The 18,233-nt window shown below is 38.4% G+C and overlaps 1 protein-coding gene across 1 annotated transcript in view; it reads left to right on the top strand.

Moving 5' to 3' along the window:
- Positions 1–402: 402 nt before the first annotated feature.
- The window catches only part of dnah9l (dynein, axonemal, heavy polypeptide 9 like), a 50,393-nt gene continuing 32,562 nt past the window's right edge, over positions 403–18,233 (top strand). Inside the window, exons 1-22 of the mRNA XM_056267105.1 lie at positions 403–582; positions 5,727–5,911; positions 6,002–6,197; positions 6,818–6,917; positions 7,096–7,307; positions 7,411–7,653; positions 8,088–8,255; positions 8,787–8,903; positions 9,189–9,326; positions 10,757–10,881; positions 11,026–11,221; positions 11,868–11,972; positions 12,080–12,252; positions 13,079–13,301; positions 14,394–14,723; positions 14,961–15,215; positions 15,601–15,770; positions 15,976–16,198; positions 16,277–16,393; positions 17,480–17,566; positions 17,763–17,921; positions 18,094–18,177. Coding sequence (XP_056123080.1) covers positions 553–582; positions 5,727–5,911; positions 6,002–6,197; positions 6,818–6,917; positions 7,096–7,307; positions 7,411–7,653; positions 8,088–8,255; positions 8,787–8,903; positions 9,189–9,326; positions 10,757–10,881; positions 11,026–11,221; positions 11,868–11,972; positions 12,080–12,252; positions 13,079–13,301; positions 14,394–14,723; positions 14,961–15,215; positions 15,601–15,770; positions 15,976–16,198; positions 16,277–16,393; positions 17,480–17,566; positions 17,763–17,921; positions 18,094–18,177 — 3,636 coding nt within the window. The 5' untranslated portion in view covers positions 403–552. The remainder of the gene's footprint in view (positions 583–5,726; positions 5,912–6,001; positions 6,198–6,817; positions 6,918–7,095; positions 7,308–7,410; positions 7,654–8,087; positions 8,256–8,786; positions 8,904–9,188; positions 9,327–10,756; positions 10,882–11,025; positions 11,222–11,867; positions 11,973–12,079; positions 12,253–13,078; positions 13,302–14,393; positions 14,724–14,960; positions 15,216–15,600; positions 15,771–15,975; positions 16,199–16,276; positions 16,394–17,479; positions 17,567–17,762; positions 17,922–18,093; positions 18,178–18,233) is intronic.

The raw sequence follows: 18,233 nt of genomic DNA, 5'->3' as shown, positions 1-18,233 counted from the left end.
AACATAAGTAAGAAATTTACTTTTGCTATGGTTAAATAAATGTTCAGTGATATATTCCAAAGATTTCTGAATTTTGGCACAATTCTTTTTCTCTATATAGTGTTGATATGGAAACTAGTAAATACACTGTTTCGTCATGCTAGCATGTGTGGAAGTATTTAAAACAAGTGCGTTACAACTAGCCCCAAGTAAGTTAGGTGGTGCCCCATCTCACCCCTATATCAAATAAACACATACACACTCATCTTAAATGTTGGGACTAATAACAACAAAATTCCCAGGTCTGCCTTGCTGTGTTTGAATGCCATGTAGCATTTCTACTGGAACTGTCTCCAATGTTCAATGCACTGATTGGCTTTTGGTATTCGAAATAAGTCATCACTTGTTTCGAGTGCTTTCGCTTCTGAAAGCACTACACCCGTCTTTTCCTCCCCAAAGAGCTCCTCTCCCTGGAGGACCAAGCTTTTGTGTGTTCTTAAAAAAAAGAAGGGTGTCATCTCCAAAACCACCTTTAGAACCCAGCTCTGGCTTGGAGAGGTTGCAGCACAACCCATGGACCACGCTCCTGTGCTCATCTCTCAGGTAACCAGAAATCCTCCAGTCCTGCACCTTTTAGAATAGAATGGAAAATTATTCATTTTTAATATATAATAAAATTATATTATATTATATTATACAGAATTCACTCTATCTATTTAAAAATGTGTGTGTGTATATGTGTATATATATATATATATATATATATATATATATATATATATATATATATATATATACACACTCACCTAAAGGATTATTAGGAACACCATACTAATACTGTGTTTGACCCCATTTCACCTTCAGAACTGCCTTAATTCTAAGTGGCATTGATTCAACAAGGTGCTGAAAGCATTCTTTAGAAATGTTGGCCCATATTGATAGGATAGCATCTTGCAGTTGATGGAGATTTGTGGGATGCACATCCAGGGCACGAAGCTCCCGTTCCACCACATCCCAAAGATGCTCTATTGGGTTGAGATCTGGTGACTGTGGGGGCCATTTTAGTACAGTGAACTCATTGTCATGTTCAAGAAACCAATTTGAAATGATTCGAGCTTTGTGACATGGTGCATTATCCTGCTGGAAGTAGCCATCAGAGGATGGGTACATGGTGGCCATAAAGGGATGGACATGGTCAGAAACAATGCTCAGGTAGGCCGTGGCATTTAAACGATGCCCAATTGGCACTAAGGGGCCTAAAGTGTGCCAAGAAAACTTCCCCCACACCATTACACCACCACCAACAGCCTGCACAGTGGTAACAAGGCATGATGGATCCATGTTCTCATTCTGTTTACGCCAAATTCTGACTCTACCATCTGAATGTCTCAACAGAAATCGAGACTCATCAGACCAGGCAACATTTTTACAGTCTTCAACGGTCCAATTTTGGTGAGCTCTAGCAAATTGTAGCCTCTTTTTCCTATTTGTAGTGGAGATGAGTGGTACCCGGTGGGGTCTTCTGCTGTTGTAGCCCATCCGCCTCAAGGTTGTGCGTGTTGTGGCTTCACAAATGCTTTGCTGCATACCTCGGTTGTAACGAGTGGTTATTTCAAAGTTGCTCTTCTATCAGCTTGAATCAGTCGGCCCATTCTCCTCTGACCTCTAGCATCAACAAGGCATTTTCGCCCACAGGACTGCCGCATACTGGATGTTTTTCCCTTTTCACAGCATTCTTTGTAAACCCTAGAAATGGTTGTGCGTGAAAATCCCAGTAACTGAGCAGATTGTGAAATACTCAGACCGGCCCGTCTGGCACCAACAACCATGCCACGCTCAAAATTGCTTAAATCACCTTTCTTTCCCATTCTGACATTCAGTTTGAAGTTCAGGAGATTGTCTTGACCAGGACCACACCCCTAAATGCATTGAAGCAACTGCCATGTGATTGGTTGATTAGATAATTGCATTAATGAGACATTGAACAGGTGTTCCTAATAATGAGTTTTGTGTGTGTATATATATATATATATATATATATAATCAGTTTACCCTGACAGGATAAAATAATGTAGCACTTTAGAATTAGACTTTCTTTAGATGTGTGTTTAAGCTTAACTTAGTATTGAACTGTCTGCTAAATGTCTGCTTTGTAGTTGCTGTGACTCTTAGGCAATATTACTTGGATTGAGGCTGTGTAATTTTAGTTTTATTTAAATAGTATTATAGACTATTAATATTTTGAGTTAGTTTTAATTTTTCAATTTTAATTTTCCATTCATTTTTTTTTAAATGTGCCTGTTTATTTTAAATGATATTTTTATGCCAATTTTATAAATTTAGTACTTCGACTTCAGCTTGTTATTTCTCATTTTCATTTAGGTTTTTTATTTGTTTTTCATCTAATATTTATATTTTATTTTATTTTATTTCACTTAAAGGCTGGGTAGGCAGGTTTTTTCTAAAACACCTTTTCCCAAATTTGTTTAAAGGGGAAATGAAGCAGTCAGTCAAGTTTACATAATTTACAAGATGGATTACCACTATAATCAAAAATTATAAAAGAAACATGACAAATGTTAACATATAAAAGAAAAAAGAAACACCGTTATGTCTTTCGAGCGGCAAGGGCGCCGCCATTGCGCAGTATTATAACTGGTGACGTCACGGGGTTGGTTGGCTCTGTGCTGAGTTCAGTAAAATACAGTGAAAGATGCATGTAAGCTGGTCGATCCAGCGAACAACTAACGTTAGGTACAGTCATTGTTGGCTAACAGCTGTAAGCATGAACTAGCAGCTAATGATAACTTAGTGTTTAGCTAGTGAACTTTATTAGTACCAGACAAAAAGACGACGTCTAACGTTAACAAACTGCACATGGAAACATTGTTCGTGATGTCTGCAATCATATTCCTGTCTCTTGTCAACACCATGATCAAGATCAGCGTCTTGACAGCAGATGGATCGTGCTATCGTGGCGTAATAATCTGTTTGGTTGTAAAATGTATTACCTGAATGAAATGAAATCGAATGTATCGTCCTGTGGAATCATTCATTCACAGACAGCAGAAGATGTTCAACTAATAAAGATCTTCATCGCTGGCAAACAAATTGATAGATTTGCCGATTTGCTTTCACTAGACTGTACTGTAGGTCCACGGCCACTTCATCCAACGCTCTTGATGTTCTTAAATCTTCCTGTTACAACTCCGAGTCGAGTGTGAATAGAAAGCGCGTAAGTGATTCAGTGCGTGAGGAAACTGAACAGATCATTCAAACTGATTCGCGAACCGATTTAGACAGATCTGCCAACTTGTTTGATGAAGTCTTTGAACAGAAACGACAAAAAAAAGAGTGATTCATTTGTAAATTGAGCATCGCTCGTGCCCATAAAAAAGATACAGCACGCTTGGAATAAACTGCGCATTTAACAACATGTTTGCATTAAAATAAAGTGCGCCGTTTGCATCCCTGTATATAACGAGATTTGGGCCATTTGGGCTGTATCTTTTTTTATGGGCACGAGCAATGCTCAATTTACAAATGAATCACTCTTTTTTTTTTGTCGTTTCTGTTCAAAGACTTCATCAAACAAGTTGGCAGATCTGTCTAAATCGGTTCGCGAATCAGTTTGAATGATCTGTTCAGTTTCCTCACGCACTGAATCACTTACGCGCTTTCTATTCACATTCGACTCGGAGTTGTAACAGGAAGATTTAAGAACATCAAGAGCGTTGGATGAAGTGGCCGTGGACCTACAGTACAGTCTAGTGAAAGCAAATCGGCAAATCTATCAATTTGTTTGCCAGCGATGAAGATCTTTATTAGTTGAACATCTTCTGCTGTCTGTGAATGAATGATTCCACAGGACGATACATTCGATTTCATTTCATTCATACATTTTACAACCAAACAGATTATTACGCCACGATAGCACGATCCATCTGCTGTCAAGACGCTGATCTTGACCATGGTGTTGACAAGAGACAGGAATATGATTGCAGACATCACGAACAATGTTTCCATGTGCAGTTTGTTAACGTTAGACGTCGTCTTTTTGTCTGGTACTAATAAAGTTCACTAGCTAAACACTAAGTTATCATTAGCTGCTAGTTCATGCTTACAGCTGTTAGCCAACAATGACTGTACCTAACGTTAGTTGTTCGCTGGATCGACCAGCTTACATGCATCTTTCACTGTATTTTACTGAACTCAGCACAGAGCCAACCAACCCCGTGACGTCACCAGTTATAATACTGCGCAATGGCGGCGCCCTTGCCGCTCGAAAGACATAACGGTGTTTCTTTTTTCTTTTATATGTTAACATTTGTCATGTTTCTTTTATAATTTTTGATTATAGTGGTAATCCATCTTGTAAATTATGTAAACTTGACTGACTGCTTCATTTCCCCTTTAAACTGTCTTTATATACCAATACATATTTAAAATGTAAGTACTCTGAAAAGGAGAGTATAAAAATCGAGTGTCTGTAGTCCTCTCAGGGCTGCAATAAACACAGCTACACTTTCCATTCGGAACGAATGAAATGATTGGCTGGGCGACTGTCACTCTCCCTCGCTACCATGGCTACCACCCCTGCTGTTACAGGAGCTGCCCACATGCGCGCACTCGGTTGACTAGCTCGTTACCGAATCAAACTCAATAGCTGGAGGACGTGTTTACCAGCGCCGAGCGGAAAGGAGCGCAGTGCATGGAGTGACATCATGTCAGAATCACATGTAAGAAAATACCGAACTCTATCATTATGAATATAAACAACTAACATGGCTGTTAGTACTCACTATCAAGCTAGCATATCGATACTGGTAAAGTTTAAAATATATTGAGTTTGATTCGGTGAAGAGCTAGTAACAAGGCAAAGCTAAAAACAGGTTGCATTGATACACGTTTTCCATTACCATCAGTTACACTGTGATGAAGGTGAATTTCGTGTAAGATTCATAACATATACGGTGTTTTGCATGTAAGAGCTTCCACGATGAGATCCTCTCCTCTTCCGAAATGAGCTAGTCAACCGAGTGCGCGCATGTGGGCAGCTCCTGTAGCAGCAGAGGTGGTAGCCATGGTAGCGAGGGAGAGTGACAGTCGCACAGCCAATCATTGCATTCGTTCCGAATGGAATAAGTAGCTGTGTTTATTGCAGCCCTGAGAGGACTACAGACACTCGATTTTTATACTCTCCTTTTCAGAGTACTTACATTTTAGATATGTATTGGTATATAAAGACAGTTTAAACAAATTTGGGAAAAAGTGTTTTAGAAAAAACCTGCCTACCCTGCCTTTAACAAAATACATTTTAATAGTTTTTAGGGATGCACAATACATCGTCCACCATATCGATGTCGGCCAATATATGTTCATTTTTAATGTTATTGTTATCGACCCAATAAATAAAATTTGGCCGATATCTTAAAGCGGATAAATTATGGATTATTTCCTTCAGCCGAGACACTTCGGATGGCTCTCAAAAATTATATAGATTTAGATTTGTCGGCCAATATCCGGTCGGTAATCGGCTTTGAAATATAAAAAATGATCGGTTATCGGTATCAGACAAAATTTCCATATCGGTGCATCCCTAATAGTTTTAGTTTTAGTTAACAACACTGATTGGAGGTAGGCCATCCTATGCAAAATTTTAACGGAAGTTAAATCATAACTCTTATTGGCTCTGAGAGCAGGTGTGAATGAAAAAATCCACAGTCAGTGAGGGTATGTTTGTGTAGGTGTTCGTCTCAGTGCTGGGAAGTCCCCTGAATCAGTCCGCCTGGCCCCGGGTGGTCGGTCAGGACATTTGCAGGCACCTTGAGCATCTGTGCAGTGAAGCAGTCACACTGAGAGGGCGAGCACAAGGACGAACTCTACTGCCCCTGCCGCTGTGTGTGGAGAGAAAAGATGAGCACCAGCTCAGGTGTGAGCGTGTGCCTGTCAATCATTCAATCATCTTTTTCAAACATTTACCAAGTTTGTGATGTCCTGTAACATATCTGTGTCTGTGTAGATCGGATTTCTGTCTGATTGACAGGGCGTTATTGTACTCCATTGAGACCATGGTGATCCAGTGGTGTGGACTGATGGGCTCTGTGCTGCAGCGGGACTCGTCTAAGCTCCTGCACCAGGGGGACCACCCAGGCCCCACGGTGGAGCTCAGTTTCTGGACTAAACAGAAAGAAAACTTATTAGGGATCCAGAAACAGGTGGAAATGAAGTCGATTTCCGTGTGTATGCTTTTATACATATTTTAAATGTGCTGATGTCAGAGTTTAGGATTTAAGACCTTTCATTATAGTGCTTGCAGGACAAAAATATTTTTCATTCGTTATTTCAGCCCATCTAATTTTTTTTCTTTCCGTCTTGGATATCTACTGATACAAATAGTAAACAAATTTTTTTTTACTGTTGTCATTATAGAAATGTATCGCATGTTACCAGGAAACCTGTTTGGTGATGCTATAGTGGTGCAGAAACTAGATTAATATATTAAAATTGGAGATGAATGGTCGGTGTTCAAAATGTGAAACAACGCCAGTGATTGTATGTAATATTTGCAATCTCTTTCTAACATTTACATTAATTGTGATTGGCTTTAATCAAATATCGAGGTTATATTTAATCAGTCTCTCTCTTCACAATAAACTTCTCATAAATTTCACAAACTAGTTTAAATGTACACTATTCATTTTCTCCCATGCGACTACTAATATTTCCTTCTGGAAAGGAGAATCAATTGTCGTTTACTACAACCTAATTTTATGTTTATTTTAACGTTAAAATTGACTGAATTTAAATTGACTCCAACTCTGGTTTATTTGTGCAGCTGCAGAACCCAAAAGTTGATCAGGTGCTGGAAATTCTGCTGAGGATCAAGAGCAGTTACTATGATTCCTTTTATGGCATTATTCAAAAAGTCAACCATGGTAATCACATTTTAAAAGTGTACAGACACTTTAATTCAACTTGATTTTGATGTAAACTTATTATTTGCATAATGTAGTGTGGTCTTATAGTTCAAATCTAGGCTGATAAGTGAAAGCTTGTAGGTTCAAATCCCACATTGGACCCTCAAAGCTACTGTCTACTCATTTTATTTTCTAGCGGTGATGGAGGCAGAAGACATAGACCTACACTTGAGGAACTTACGGCGGCCCATAGCTGCGTTCGAGGAGCGGAGCTTCACTGATCTGGAGCCTCTGATCCCCGCTCTGTTTCACACACTTGCTCTCATCTGGACACACTCTCACTTCTACTGCCGCCCACCACGCATCGTCACGCTACTCACAGAGTTCTGCAACCTACTCATTGACAAGGTGTGTTTGTTTGCTTATGTGAATTCGTATTATCCTCTTATCTAGACTATTGTTGTATGATGTGGCGTTTATATAATGTGTGTTTGTGTACATGTTTCTGCAGGCGTCTGTGTATCTAATTCCTGAGGAGCTCTTCAAAATGGAGTTAGAGGAGGGTATGGACCGGGTTCGGAAGGCCATCCAGGTGTTTTGGACATTCAAGCGGAATTTCCAGCAGCACAGAGACAAACTGACACCCACTGGACCATATGGCCGTCCAGGACTTGCGGTCAAACCATGGGACTTTCCCTCTGAGCTTGTGTTTCACCGCACTGACTGCATCATGGAGAGACTGCGCATGATTGAGGTGTGTGCACACACATCCATCCACACTGAAAAAAAGCTCAGTATATATTCTTCCGATCTTGACGGTTGCAGAAAAACAATCCTGAAAAATTCAAATGTTTGCCAAAGAAACATGCATGACAAGATTGTAAAAGTAAACATTTCTATGTACTCCTTCTCACAGTTTGTAATATTGTTTAGAGGTTAAGCCATTTTTTTCCCTTTGGCAATACCATTGATAAAACAATTTACGGACAAAATATTTACACTTGGCTTAAATCATTTTCTTTTTTTAGTGCATGCATACCATTTAGGTTTTTGGTTGTATCAGATGTGGTAAAGTCAGTGATTAGACCATTATTACACTTAAAAAAAATCTTGATGTTAGCTACTTTTAAGCAATTTTATTCATCTTTTTGTAAGCATTTTTAAATTAATTCAGTGTTTGTCTTTCAGGAGTTGTTTGCCTCAGCTCTGGACTTTCTAAAGCTGGAACGGATTGAGCTGGGCGGCTCTAGAGGAAAGATTCTCAGTGATATGGTGTACAGCATGAATGACGAGTTCATGGACAGCTGGAGAACTTTGAGAGAGAGCAAATATGATCCACTTGACTACAACAACAAGGTAGATAATGTTGTAAAATATTATTACAATTTAAAACACCCGTTTTCTATTTTAATAATATATTTTAAAATCTAATTTATTCCTGTGAATAGCTGAATAGGCAAAGCTGAATTTTCAGCATCATTACTCCAGTCTTCAGTGTCACATGATCCTTCAGAAATCATCCTTATATGCTGATTTGATGCTCAAGAAACATTTTTTATTATTATTATCAGTGTTGAAAACAGTTGTGCTGCTTAATATTTTTTGTTGAAACCATGTCCCATGATACATCCAGGATTCTTTGATGAATAGAAAATTAAAAAGAATTCAGCATTTATTTGAAATGGAAATCTTTTGTTACACTATAAATCTCTTTACTGTCATTTCCAATGTATCCTTGCTGAATAAAAGTACCAATTCCTTAAAAAAGAAAAAAGGAAAATGAAATAATCTTACTGACCCCAAACTTTTGAACAATAGTGTATGTGCTGATTGTGCTCATATTCATATACATATGTGTACAATCACACTCTCCCCTGTGTTTTCTAGGAGTTTGTGTGTGACTATAATCGATTCATGGAACAGAACAGAGATTTTGACCAAAGGCTGGGAACAGTAATAAACTTGGCCTTCCAACACTCCCCAGGCTTAGAGTCTGCTTTTAAGGTAACTAACACTAACACACACACACACACACACACACACACACACACACACACACACACACACACACACACACACACACACACACACACACACACACACACACACACACACACACACACACACACACACACACACACACACACACACACAGCGGCTCAGTAATGAAGAAACAGACTTGCATGCAGTCTGCCAAACACAAACACAAGACTTTACTGTTTAATCATTTAAGTGTGTTTGGAAAATTCCTCTCTTTTAGTCACTATCAGTGAAAACCTGTGTGTGTAGCTCCTACAGATCTTTGGTACTCTGTTGGAGAGGCAGAGGGTTCACCAGCTTTTTGCTCCAAACTACTCTCAGCTGCTGGTCATGTTCCAGGAGGAGGTCAACCTCTGTCAGCACATGCTGGAAACCCACAGAGAGAAGGTATGAATGACATAATTTCAGAATGAAATTTGGGAGAATTTGACCAAATGAGTTTTAGTAGCAATTGGCGCTTTTGAAAAATTTCTTCATGAAGCTTCCAAAGCTTTATGAATCTTTTTTTTAAATCAGGGGTTCAGAGAGCTTTCCAATGGTTCGCCACTGCTGATCTGGTGAACCCATGAACGAGTCAATGATTTTAACTGGTTTGAAACTGATCTCGGGTCAATTTTATAATGTAGGTTCAGTTTTAATGACTTCAATAAATTCTAATACACATGCATGTATGATATAAAAAGAATTGGGCTAGTTTGCCAAGCCCTGCCTAAGGGCGGGCACACTCACTTTGAATATTGGCCCACCCAATCAGAAGTTGGTCATTTTCCAAATAGATGTATGAAATAATTTAATATACAATAATAATAATAAACATCCTATCACACTATAACTTTATATATTTAGTTAAAAGAATGATTAAATTATAATTAGTCAATTATTAGTCAATTATCAATTATAATTAGTTTCCTAGTTTTCCCTCTCCCCATATAGGTCCATTTCATATATGCTTGTCAAAATGAAAGGTTTAATATGATTTGTCAGTTTCTGTTAGTCCCGCCCACAATGTTATCTTTATCACTTAAGGACGTAATTGTAAGATTTGCGCATTGGTGGAGTTGAATTTGTACGTGGCAAAGCAAATATCTTTCAGTAAATACTTGAAAAATCCTTAATTGGATGTCAAAATTGTACTGCTGCAAGAAACCAAGTCTAGCAATGAATCCTTTAGATACACTTGATTATGATGAGAGAATCTCAGTGTTAAACTGTTGTCTCAGACTAATTGTAGGAGGACATGTTTCTATGCTTTGCCCACCCTGCTTTATGAAGGCCCACCCACTTGAACATTTCTGACCTCGCCCCTCTTGTCAGTCCATACCAAAAGCGTACCTGTTTGGGGTGCGTCCGAAATCGCATACTCTCTTGAGTAGGTACTTAATTTGAATAAGTAATTACTTCACAACCTGTTTTCATACTGTTTTTCGCCTATTATATAGTAGGGAACTATTTTGATTTCGGATGCAGCCTTGATATGGACTGGATGCTCATGTTCTGGCGTGGTTAGGATTTTTCTGTTACTCTCTATAGGTGTTAGTCATTTGTGGCCACCTACTGCCACAAAGATGTGTCTTCTATTTATGAGTGAGTCATTGAATCATCATTCATTCAAAATTTTCGAACAAAACACCACTGTACAAAGTACATGAATATGAGGCACGCGATTGGCCGATGGTTGTTAAGCATCTAGCGATAACATTGTAAAACTGCAAAATATGATTATGCAAACAGCCGTCGAGCAAGGCTCTTAACTTAAAGTTTCTTTGGATAAAAGCATACTCACTGACTTTTGCGCTGCTGTTTGTGTTTTTGTGCAGATGAGGAACGGCTGTCCTGTCCTTGGTAAAAACATGCCAGCCGTTGCTGGTAACCTGAAATGGTCTCAAGAACTCAGAGAACGGATCCTGTCAAACCGCAGTAACCTCAGCCAGCTTACACATATGTAAACAAGAACCCATCACACATGTACCACACTCACGTAAATACACATACATTTACTTCTGGTGCCATATTTAACAATGTAACTTATGCCGTACTCTTTGTGTGTGTGTGTGTGTGTGTGTGTGTGTGTGTGTGTGTGTGTTAGGCCATTAGACAGTCCTGAGGCACAACAGGTGTTGCAGGTGTGTGAGTGTGTATTGGAGGTTCTGGATCAAATGGATGAAGAAGTCTACACTAATTGGAGTGTTGATTTAGATGAGTTGTGCCACACACATCTGAATGAACCACTGCTGATATTGGATGAGGAGAGCAGCTTTTACTGCGTGAACTTTAACCCTGCTGTAAGAAACATTCATGAACTCACATCACATATTTTCATTTTACTTCTATTGTTCTTAAATTTGGCTAAGTAAGCTAACTAGAATGCAATGAAAATTCATCTATTTTCTAAATGCATGTTATAGATATTATTGTGAATGATTCATCCATGTATTTTTTTATTTTATTTTTTAAATTATTATGGGTTTGAAACAACAAGTGGGTGAGTAAATGATGACAGAATTTACATTTTGGGTGATTTAACCCTTCAGGCACCTAGCAGCCACCTAACAATGCCTTAGGAACTACCCAGAATTTTGTTCAAAACTATTTTCATTGGTGGAGCAAAAATACACAAAGTAACTGGCAATATTGCATCTTAAGTTAAAGATACAATTGCAATGCAATGGCCTTGGCTGCGTTCACCCACTTGACATTAAAAAACAAAAGAAGCTAATATCAATAATTGTATAGTTATTGCTTATTAATTAAATTCATTTAGTCCCTTTACAAACTATTTCTTATTGTAGGATGTCCCTAAATTATTAAGTGAGTTAGTTTGTTTAAGATTTACCTAACTTTTTGTCACGCAAATATTTTGTCCCCCAAAGTAAAGCTCTGAAACAATACTTTCCCCATGTTTACTGCTGTGTGATGTGGTTGTTTTAGTTGACATCTGTTTTGAGGGAAGTTAAGTATCTTGGAATTCTGAAGAACCACAACATTCCCAAGGCTGCTGTGAGTCTGTACTCTAAATGGGAAATGCTTCACATGGTGAGACTGTGTGGCCATCTGTGCCTTTATATTTGCCAAGAAAATAGCTCTGTTTATTCAGTTCTTTCAATCTTCTTTTGTCTCTCTCTCTCTATGTGCATGTTTAGTACACCAGTACTCTGTTCCAGATCACTCAGTGGTATAATAAACTGCATAGCACAATCCTGGCTGTTGAGCTGCGTTTGGTAGAGTCGGAGCTGGAGGAAGTGAGGTGTACCTTAATGCCAGCGTTAAAGGAACTGCGGTGGAGTGATGAGCAGCTCGCTGACTACATCAAGAGGTAGACAACTAACAAAAATACACTGCCCGGCCAAAAAAAAGAAGTCGCTGTTTGGATTTAAATATGCTAATGCTTAAGAGTCTATGATTGGATCATTATTGCAGTGATTATTATGTTTCTAGCATGTTATATGTTTGGCAACGGTTCTTCTAACCCTAATTGATGGAGTGTGTACTGTAGCTTTTCATTTCAACAATAAAGACACACATATGTTCATATTCCAGGATGAGAATGTCAAGATTCATCAGGCTCAAATTGTGAAGAATGGTTGGGAGGGAGCATGAAGAGACATTTTCACACATGAATTGGCACCTCTGATTAAAGACCTTAAATTCATTGAGTCTTTGGGATGTGCTGGAGGAGACTTTACAGAGTGCTGGACTCTTGCATTGTCAATACAAGATCTTGACCAAAAATGTATACACCTCTTGATGGAAATAACATCACAACATTTATTTCCATCAAGAGGTGTATCAATTTTTGGTCAAGATCTTGTATTGACAATGCAAGAGTCCAGCACTCTGTAAAGTTTCCTCCAGCACATCCCGAAGATTTTCAATGAATTTAAGGTATGGACACAGAGCGATTTTTGTGCTAACATTTTAAGAATATTATTAAAGACCATATAACTCTGAATGAATGTTCTATTAACATTACTGGAAGAATGTTAGTCATAACTTTGAGAGAACCTTGCCAAAATGTTAGCTTGTTCTGAGAACGTTCCCTGTTATCTAGGTAACTGAAATATTCTCAAAAATTAATGTAATATAATTGGTCTATTATGTAAAGGAGCTAATGTTAACAAGTACTCTGTGTGTGCTTGTAGCACACGTGATTTGGTGCGTGGTGTGTCGGAGCGTGTGCAGAAGAGCAAGGCTAACTTGGAGAAACTGCAGGGGCTGATGGGAGTTTTCAGTCACTCTGCCTGCATTACGCGTAGGACTAATCGTCGTGGCAATCTACTCAACCTCACAGACGTAGAGGAGAACTTCAAGCGGCAGTACGCTCTCGTCTCTCGCACGGGAGAGAAGATACTTGAGCTTGTGCAGGTGTTGGTTTCACTGTTTGATTCAACAAAATGCAAGTTCTGAAGCATTGATTGATAGAGATGGAGCAGGGACCCTGTTACACATTGCCTAAAATAACATACATTTGCTACCACATTAAATTACTTATATACTTTATATTCTGAGTAGGTGATATGACCAAAATCTTCGCAATAAGAGAAATTTTATTTCATGATGATGATACATATCACAATATAGTTTTTAATGTTATTTTATCTTTGTATATATTTTTTAAAAATAAGAACAAAGATGCAAATAACAAACAACAGGACAAATACAGTATAAAGGCCATTTCACCGACAGACGGCGTTCAATGGGAACAGACACATTTGTCGGGTGTTGTCAGATCAGTAGCATACATCTGTTGGCAAGAGTCACCGCTTGTTTTCATTGAACATTTTGAATCGCCGTTTGTCGGATAGTGGAATGTCTAAGAAGTGATGTCCTGTAATCAGTGCTGTGTGAATTGGCCTTAAAAAAGATACAAATGAAATAAAAAGTGCTAGGTTTTTCAGGTAGACTGTAGGTCTAACGATAGCATTCACGTAAGAAATAATATAGAGATTGAATATTCAAAAGTAAAAATATCACACTTCATAACTCTGTTTAACATTAAAAACATGCATGAATGAAAAAATAAACTGCGGAACATGCTTAATTGCTCCTAACGTGTCAACAAACCTTATCGCAAAGAAATCTCAACATACACAAAATAGCAAAATATCTATTGATAGACACTTTATCATCACCACGATATATAGCTTCATACTGCCCAGCTCTACTTTATATATAAGCCATTAAAATATTCATTATTGATGTGCAGTCATATACTTGTAAATTTTACCTAATTAATTTTGAATTAGGCTTTACTTCAACGTAACTTAATATTATATTGTATTTTCATTTAGTACTTGTTTTTTGTCTTCACAAAAATCTTTTTTTTTTAAAATCTTTTAATCTTTTAATTTATATATATATATATATATATATTGTTTATTTTTTAGAATTGTAGTTTATCTATTCTAGTGTAATCATATTTCTAGTGGATTCTCATGTGATTTCTTTCTTGTTCAGGAGAATGCTGAGCTGCTTGGTGCTGATTTGGACTCAGATGCTTGGCAGTCCTACACAGAACATGTGGACAGAAACATTCTTACTGGGTTCTGCAGTGCTGTGCGATGTTCCCTGCAGTACTTGGTTGAGAACACGGACCCGGCGCTCCACATCGATCCTCTGTTCGAAGTTCAGCTGACCTTGACCTCTGACATGACCTTTTACCCCTCGCTCAACCTCTCCAAGAAGGGCAACTTCTATGATATCATTGACCAGATGGTGTCAGATATTTTTAAAATGGCTTCTTTCATGAAAAGAGTGGCCAAGAGCAAACAATCTGAGACTTACAAGGTGTGTAACAACTGTGTATATCCGTATGCATGTCTTGCACATTTGTTCATGTTCACTGTGTATGAACTATGGATAATTTTAGCTTAATGGTTTAGCTTAAAGCTCATAAGAGAATGAATGGAAATTTATTTTTCTCATGCAAGCCTGCCATCTGATCTAAATGAGTTGTGCTTTCCGGAAAGATTTATAACTATTCTTCACGACACGACGAGTCTGACTATGTCTGTTATTCCCTAGGCGGATGTAGATCAGATACCTGAGCTAGTGGAGTTAGCTCAGCTGGTGCGACACCGTGCACGCGGGGCCATTGCTAAGGTCAAAGAATTCCAACATTCCTTCGATTCCTATCGTTACCTCTGGACTGGAGACAGGGTGGAGTTTATGAGGCAGTTTCTGCTCTATGGACACGCCCTCTCTGCAGAGGAGGCGGAGCTTTATGCAGATTATGAACTGCCCAAGAATCCACCCAAACTGCAGAACTTCAGAGAGCAGGTATCTGTCAGTCATGGAGTGAGGATTAAAATACAGAATATTTTGTGTTATTTTAAATACATGATATAATTATAGAAGCCTCCTCTTTTAGGTAAAAAATATCAGTAATTGCGACTTTTCGAAAATTACAAAGAAATATGACTATTTCTCGTTAATGCTACTTTATTCACAATTTGACTGTCTCACAACTGAAACTTTATACCTCACAGTATTAAAACTAACAAGACTTTATTTTTCAATTTAAGCATTATCTTTCAATTACCTTGGCGGAAATGGCAAAATACCTAATTTTCTTGGCGTAAAAAATTGCATGTATGGATCTACTATAATTTCTACTAAAAATAATTTATAGTTTACTTTCTCTCTCTCACTTGTTTCTCATTAGATCAGTGAGTTTGAGGAACTTTACGAGAAGGTGCGCGTATTAGAGGAGAAAAGAGTATTCTGTGGCTGGTGTCAGGTGGACATAAAACCTTTTAAAATATCGCTGATGAACATCATTAAAAAATGGAGCTGGATGTTTAAGGAACACTTACTGAACCATGTTAATGCCAGGTAATATTTATTTAAGCATTAGTAATATTTATTTAAGCATTATAAAGCATTAGTACAGAGCCCCGCTCATGACATACAAGAAAAAAAAGTCAATTGTGTGCACGATTTTTCCTGCATGTCATGTGCGGGGCTCCGTACATTAGAAATGTTTCAGCTACAACAATTATAATGATGCAGTGACCAATCACATCTTTTTCTGTCTCAGTGTGCAAGAGTTAGGATCATTTATTGAGAATACAGAGATTGGGTTAGCAAAGACTGTAACCGATGGGGATTATGGCAAACTGGTGGACATCATGGGCCACTTGATGGCCATCAGAGACCGCCAGGGGAGTACAGAGCAGCATTTCAAACCTCTCAAAGCTACCTCGAACCTGCTCAAAACCTACAACCAGCAGCTTCCTGAGCATGTTTACATACTGTTGGAGGTAACTTCACCTACATGCATCTGATTCTGCTGCTTTATTAGACACACTACCACCTCACATCCCCATGTGTTTTCACAGTCCCTGCCGGAGAAATGGAAGAATCTTAAGAAGGTGGCATTTACAGTAAAACATGAGGTTGCTCCTCTCCAGTCCAATGAAGTTGCTGTAATCCGCAGGAAGTGTGTTCGGTTTGAGGTGAGGGGCTGAAAAAACTGTAAAGAGAAAATTACACTAAGTCATCAGCTTTTTAAGCTTGCATTAATTAGATCTGTTTTGGTGACACATTTGGATTTCTGTAATGTATAACACTTTGCAAATTCTATTGATTTAAATTTGTTTACTAAGTTAAAGGGATAGTTTAACTTTTTTTTTTTAAAGTTGTCATGAACTGCTCGAAGACGCAAGGGTTGAGGATCCAAATGCAGTAGTTTATTTTAGGGTAATCCAAAAACGTAATCCAAAAAACAGGCAAACAGTAACAGTCCAGGGCAAAACAGAGAAATCCAAAGGAACCAGGCAGAAAATCAAAAACCAAGAGAAAATGAGAAACCAAAGACAGAGCGCGAAATGCAGTGCTGAAACATACAAGACTTCGCAAAGAGTGACTGAGGGTACGTTTACACGACAACGATATGCTTAAACCGGAGAAGTTTTTCCTTTGAGTTTTCCGCGTACAGACGACTCCATTGTCAAAACGATCCCCATTCACATGGATCAGCGAAAACGACTAAAAACCCTGTATTCTGCTGCCAGGCCATTAGATGACGATGAAACACTATAGACTGAACACGTAATACGCATGTGCCTGACGTCATCGTCTTCAGAGATTTGCGTTTTTTGTTTACACGGTGACCGTTTTGAAAAGTTTTGCGTTTTCAGGCACCCAAAATGGCATTGTTGTGTAAATGAACGGCAAAAACACACAAAAAGTTTTACATTTTTAGTTGAAAATGGTGTTGTATAAGCATACCCTGAGAGATACGTGACTTTAAAGGCTGAGATAATGAGACACAGCTGAATATAATCAGGGATGATGAGATCAGGCAGTGAGCTCTGGGAAATGTAGTTTGTGAGGGAATGACAATTATCTGGGGTGGACTGCCCTCTGGTGGCTATAAATACAAGGGCACTCCAGCTGGTGATCGAGACATAAGTATTATTTTTGTGGTGGGACCAGTAAATAGTTTTTGTCCAAGACAGCAGAAAAAATCCTTATTGTTGAGAAGTTTTGAATATAGATGGGTGGAGATGTGGTTGAGCATTTATGGTTTGTTTTCCTAGGTTAAACAGCATGAATTCAGGGAACAATTCCGCACTGAGCCCATATTCTTTATCAGCCTGGAGGAGCCATACAAACTCATCGACAAGGTGCTCTCACAAAAAAAAAAACTATTTTGTGTCTGAGTGAGTGTGTATGTGTATGTTTTTAATAGGTTTTTCTGCTGAAATGTTTGTTCTAGCCCAGATGGTGCTTGCTCATTAAAATATATATATAAATGTTACACATTCTATTTGTTTAAATGTGCTTGTATACATTTCTTTGTTTATCTGCATTTCTGTGTAGACAAATCGTGCGGTGGCTCATTTGGAGAGTGAGATGTCTAAGCTTCAACAAACAGCCAATCTGTTCGAGGTCAGTTTCCCTGACTACAAACAACTTCGACAGTGTCGGTCAGACATCATCCTGGTTAAAGCAGTCTGGGATATGGTTATGTTTGTCAAGGTAATCTTTACTACACACAAGATCTATAGCACAAAGTACTTCTAATAACCCACTTACACAGATTACACGCACAAACAGAACAAGTCATTTAAAGTCTTTGTTGAACTTTCCAAAATGTTAACCCAATATTCTCCTCTGGTTGGCATCCTCTTGGGAATGATGGGTAATGTAGTCCTGCATCTCAGACTGGACTAAGACTCCATGGAAGGAGATCAATGTGGAACAGATGGATATGGAGCTCAGAAGGTTTGCTAAGGTACAGTTTACATACTAAAGTTCTGTCTGTCTTCAAGGTTCACCATGTGCAAAAAA

This window comes from Rhinichthys klamathensis, unplaced genomic scaffold (assembly GCF_029890125.1).
Source record: "Rhinichthys klamathensis goyatoka isolate OS25496 unplaced genomic scaffold, OSU_Roscu_1.1 h1tg000254l_1, whole genome shotgun sequence".
Lineage (NCBI taxonomy): Eukaryota > Metazoa > Chordata > Actinopteri > Cypriniformes > Leuciscidae > Rhinichthys > Rhinichthys klamathensis.
This window is presented reverse-complemented; position numbering and strand designations above follow the sequence as displayed.